At 35.9% G+C, this 5,306-nt stretch overlaps 1 protein-coding gene across 1 annotated transcript; it reads left to right on the top strand.

Annotated features, from left to right (window-relative positions):
- Positions 1-1,692: 1,692 nt before the first annotated feature.
- Positions 1,693-4,883, top strand: LOC105230582 (solute carrier family 2, facilitated glucose transporter member 3; the record flags this gene model as incomplete). Its single annotated transcript, XM_049461642.1, is given in 6 exon segments — positions 1,693-1,797; positions 1,893-2,053; positions 2,471-3,068; positions 3,138-3,350; positions 3,419-3,521; positions 4,445-4,883. Coding segments are annotated over 6 exon segments (1,434 nt in total), but the record flags the coding sequence as incomplete, so codon positions are not given.
- Positions 4,884-5,306: the final 423 nt, after the last annotated feature.

Below are 5,306 nucleotides of genomic sequence, written 5' to 3'. Positions count from 1 at the left end.
GTTCTATTTCAGTTGCGAACTCTTGCAATGACTCGTTCATCTTCTGACCCCTATTTTGCAGTTCGATCTGGTATATTTGTTTCCGGTGCTCACTACCATATCGTCTTTCTATCGCACTCATCAATGCCTCATAGTTGTCCCGTTCACAGTCTGGAATAGTCTGAAGGATTTCTGCCGCAGGTCCTTTCAATGATACAAACAAGGACGCCACTTTGTCCGCTTCATTCCAGTTATTGGCCATTGCTGTCTTTTCAAACTGAAGTTTGAAAATTTGAAATGGAATACTTCCATCGAATGTGGGTGCCTTCAATCTTGGATTATTTGTTGATGGTGCAGGGCCATGCAGTTGCAGTTCTCGCATCCGATTACTCAAATGAAGAACTTCTGATTTCAAATTTTCTTCGTCATTTTTTAACGTGCTTAATTCGTCTTCCAATTTTGAAACTTTCTGTTGCACTTGTGTATTACTTTCTGTAATCTGTTGTACCAAACGCTTTTCTAACTGCGTATTATTTTCAGTTATTTGTTGTGTAAGGCGAGACTCTAACTGTGATGTATTTTCAGCTATTTGCGTTATTTGCTGTGCCAGACGATTTTCTGCCTGCACTGCATTTTCGGCCAGACGATTTTCTGTTTGCACTACATTTTCTGCCATTTGCTTAATAGCCACTAACAACGTGTTCATGTCTACACTTGATGATGTTCGTTGTTCTTCTACTTTCTCTTCTACCTTTGTAGAAGTTTCTGGCCCAACAAATTCGAACTCGTCCACATTAATTCCATCCGCTTCCATTGCTTCACGTAATCGTGCCTGCAGATCCGCCTTTTGCCCGCTTATCGGCAAATTACGCTCCTCCAGTTCCTTTTTTAATTGCTGAATTCTCAATTCTCCGAATTTAACCATCTTGAATTTGGATTATTTGACAATCCCACTTCTGACACCAATTGTTACGAATTTACTGCTTGCTAGTTTACTTTGTTAGGTTCGTATCTCTGGATTGACAAATAAAATCAACACTGTTTAATTTAACTCTTTATTTCACAACTCGTCTACACTATAGCAGTTTACTCTTAGCACTGATTGATTACGTTGGCGCTGCCACGGCTTATATAGCCACGCACTTCTCGCTAGATGTCGATGTGTCCTTCTAGAATATTGCGTCTAGAAACCACCAGAACATACTGCTATACGGCGCCAGATGTAGCTATTGCTTCGACAAACAAACAGCCGCGGCGCCAGATGTCTACAATAAGACAAATGCTATTCCATATACCTACAGCTATTGTTCATAATAATGGATGCATATAGCAATACAAATACAACTTAATACTACTTTTGTAACAATACATATAAGGCTGATATAGATTTGATTTCAATTTAAAAATCTCCACTACGATGTAATTCCCAGTTTTTACGGAATACACTACTTTTGGGTAAACAAAGAGCTTTATTTTTACCGTGTTCAGAATTACATATAGTAAATATATCTATTTCTATATGTCCATACTGAATATATGTTCCAATATTCATAAACAATGTGTTCTATATGTAAATAAATATGTAAAATTTGCTTAACAGAATGCTAAATCAAGGAAATTATTAACTCAGAATATTGGAAACATTGGATATTCCTAACAAAAAAGTGTTACACTTTTATTTCTTATATAAATATAAACTTTATGTACTTGTAGAAACCACAATGGAGCGCTTTGTTAGCATTGGTGGGATTCGCTACTACTTTCGGGGCTGCGGTTCCGGTGGGTTACTGTATTGGTGTTATCAATGCTCCAGCATCGGTGAGTTAATATTTATGTTTATTCGTGTAATTTTATTTTTTCTTTTCGATTTATGTTGCTTTCCTATTATTATTATTTTATATTTTTTTGTGCAGCTTATAAAAGTTTGGTGTTATGAGACTTTACACCATCGATACGGTTCTAATCTGAGTGCTTCTGGTATAGATTTGCTCTGGTCATCTGTGGTATCAATTTTCCTGATAGGCGGAGCGGTTGGCTCGCTTGGAGGAGCTAAAGCAGCCAATAAATTTGGCAGGTTAGTTGCTTACCTATAGATTTGCTAATAACAACGAAAAGAAATCGATTAATAAAGTGGTAAAAATGGGAGTATTAGTAACATTATATTTTCTAATATCGGTATAAATTTCTCCTCACCTCTCCATGTTTATATTTTGTCGTCCTTACTCATAATTCACATTTCCATTTCAATTTCCTAGTAGTCAACATAAAAAACCTTGTTAAAGGGGTGGATCATGAATTTGAGATTTGAAAGTATTTTTGAAGCATACAATTATTGAGGCCTGGAGGTACTGCTAGGTTTCTCGCTTATAGTATATCGTTATCGATTTTTGTATTATGCTTTCTTTTTTTAAGTTTTTTTTTTTTTAAGTATATTAAACTAAATAAATTACTTTCAAATTAACAGACAGTTCATTAACTCTTTTTATTTCAGGAAAGGTTGTTTGCTAATAAGCGGTGGACTTTTTACGTTGGGCGCAATCCTTTTCTTTTTCTGTCGCGCTGCTGGCTCCGTAGAAATGCTTTTACTTGGTCGTTTGATAGTCGGTCTTGGGTCTGGTCTGACCACAGCCGTACTACCAATGTACCTTACAGAGATTGCACCATTAGCCTTACGCGGAACCTTTGGTGTCTTGTGCTCGATGGGTGTGACCGGTGGCGTTGTGGTTGGACAAGTGTTTAGTTTGCGCCATATATTCGGCACCGAACAGCTCTGGCATTATGCTCTAAGTTTTTACATAATTTTAGTGGCTGTATGCTACTTGCCTGCTTACTATTTTCCAGAGAGCCCAAAATACCTTTACATAGTGCGCAACGATCAGGAGCTAGCTCGATCTGAACTTCGTCGCCTATGCAAAGGACCCAATGCGGCTCTCGTAATTAAGCATGAAATTGATGAGATGGATGCAGAAATGAATACTAAAGTACAAACGAGCAGTTTCTTTTCCGTGCTAAAAGATCCGACATTATTGCTGCCATTGATCATTGTTTGCTCGTTTCATGGTGGTCAACAATTGTCTGGAATTAATGCTGTAAGAGATAAATAATTAAAAAAATTGAATGAATCAGCTAATTAATAAGTAATGTATAATTTCCAACAGATATTCTATTATTCAGTATCAATATTTAAGAAAGCCGGTCTTTCCACAACTGATGCGGAATGGGCGAATTTGGGCGCTGGCTGTCTGAATTTGCTTGTAGCCTTTTTGGGACCTATGCTGATGTCTAAGCTAAATCGTCGCCCATTGATGATGTTTTCCAGCGGAATATGTTCTCTCTTCCTCTTCGCTATTGCTTTTGTTTTATACTACATAGTAAGTTTGTGAGGATTGCCAATGCAAATTTGATGATGTGTAATTGAATAAACTCATTTTCATTACAGGATACCTCAAGTTCGTTTCCCATACTGTGTATTGTGTGTATTATGGGATACATCTTCTTTTATCAATTAGGTTTGGGACCTATACCATACTTCATTGGCTCAGGTGTGTATTAAGACACCTCTTCACATACACTTTTTGCATGTGTGTATGAATATTAACAATTTCTATACAAAATGAATTTATGCACATACACGTATATATATTATATATATTTTTTCTTTAATTGAATCACTAAAAGGCAATCAGTGTTTACTCATTGCCACAAGCCATCTCAAACAATAACGTTTGAATGTGAAGACATTCGATACGACAGCACAGTTTCAGTAATGGAATTAAGTTATTGACCTAAAGAGTAAGGCGTTTGGTGTTAAGTTTATTTTTAATTGAATTCAATTGGATCGCCTGCATTGTTTTTACAGCCTTCGTGTTCACGTGATTTAATTTGAACGAAGTCACGCTTTATTTTTAGCTTCTAGTGTGTTTTGTGGCCTATGGATGAAAAAATGTGAGTCAATTTGTGCGACCATTCATGCAAGCGGTGTTTTCCGAGAAGAAAATTTAATTGCTTTCCGAATGATTCAATTTTATAATTTGTCTGTAGACTTTGTGCTCAACACAATTGTTTTAAAGCAGCTTTTAATAAAAAACTATGTACGTGATTATGTGTGACTGTACAGAAATAGCGTTTAAAGTAAATTTTTAACATAATAGATATAATAACTATTTATAGTTGAGTAAAATTTGACTTTTAGGTGCAGAAACTGAATAGTTTGAAACGTAGTGCCACATTATTCGCCATTTTGCTAAAATCCGAAAACCTTTTTCATGCGTAATGAGCTGAAATTATTATTCAATTAACGTTGATAACTTATATATAAGTTCAGTCGAGAAAAATAATCTCTCGTGATTTGGTGGCATTTCTGCCTTCATTCTGTCAAATGAGTTACATAATTACCCTAAACTATCAATTTAATTATGTTTAATTACATCAAATATACATATATACATTTATTTCATTCTAACAGAGATCTTCGAAGTCGCACCGCGCTCGGTGGCCATGTCGATGGGCAGCTTATCTTCTTGGACGTGCAATTTTATTGTCGGCATGGCCTTTCCATCGTTACAGAACGCCTGGGGCGCTTTCGTATTCCTGCCATTCTCAGCGACATGTCTGCTGCTCTTCCTGCTAACGAAATTCTATTTACCAGAAACACGTGGACGGGATCCGTCTGAAGTAGCGCCTCTGGTGGCCAAGGGTTTTCGCTCAAAGGTGAAATAAGTCATGGACGCTGTTGGCGCGCTCATTGTGATAAATAAACTGATATACATCTTTAAATTACATAAGTAGGCAAATTTTGTCCAGTCGAGATTCTTGTAATATATATGTACATATATGTATATGGCGCACAGTTTTTTAACAAAAGGTGTTATGATTTAATAAACTATAATTTTTTAAAAGACAAACACGTTTGAAAATATTTGAGCAATTTCTAAATATCTGCAAATAATGAGATGATCCTGTTAATATGTACCAAAGTTCGTATCGTATTTAAGAATAACATAGTTGCCATCAAAGGGGATAAACCGATTATGGCGACATTTCAATTTATACCCCTTTTGAAATAAGTACTAATGCATCTTCCTTCAAAAATATTTCTTCATTCTCACTAAGTTTCTTACCAAAAATCACGCTCCTGAGGTGTGGGAAAATTGCAATTACTGTCCATTGGACACAAGCGAATGACATATAGCAGATCCGTATCGAAATCCAAACTACATAATATAATTAAACTAATCTAATATTATGAACCACAACTAATTTCTATCGAAGTTGCCAACTTAAAAAAGTAACAATCTAAGCTTACTTATAGACATTAAAACGTTATT

Source organism: Bactrocera dorsalis, unplaced genomic scaffold (assembly GCF_023373825.1).
Source record: "Bactrocera dorsalis isolate Fly_Bdor unplaced genomic scaffold, ASM2337382v1 BdCtg070, whole genome shotgun sequence".
NCBI lineage: Eukaryota > Metazoa > Arthropoda > Insecta > Diptera > Tephritidae > Bactrocera > Bactrocera dorsalis.
The sequence above is the reverse complement of the archived record's forward strand: the minus strand, read 5'-3'. Positions and strand labels throughout refer to the sequence as shown.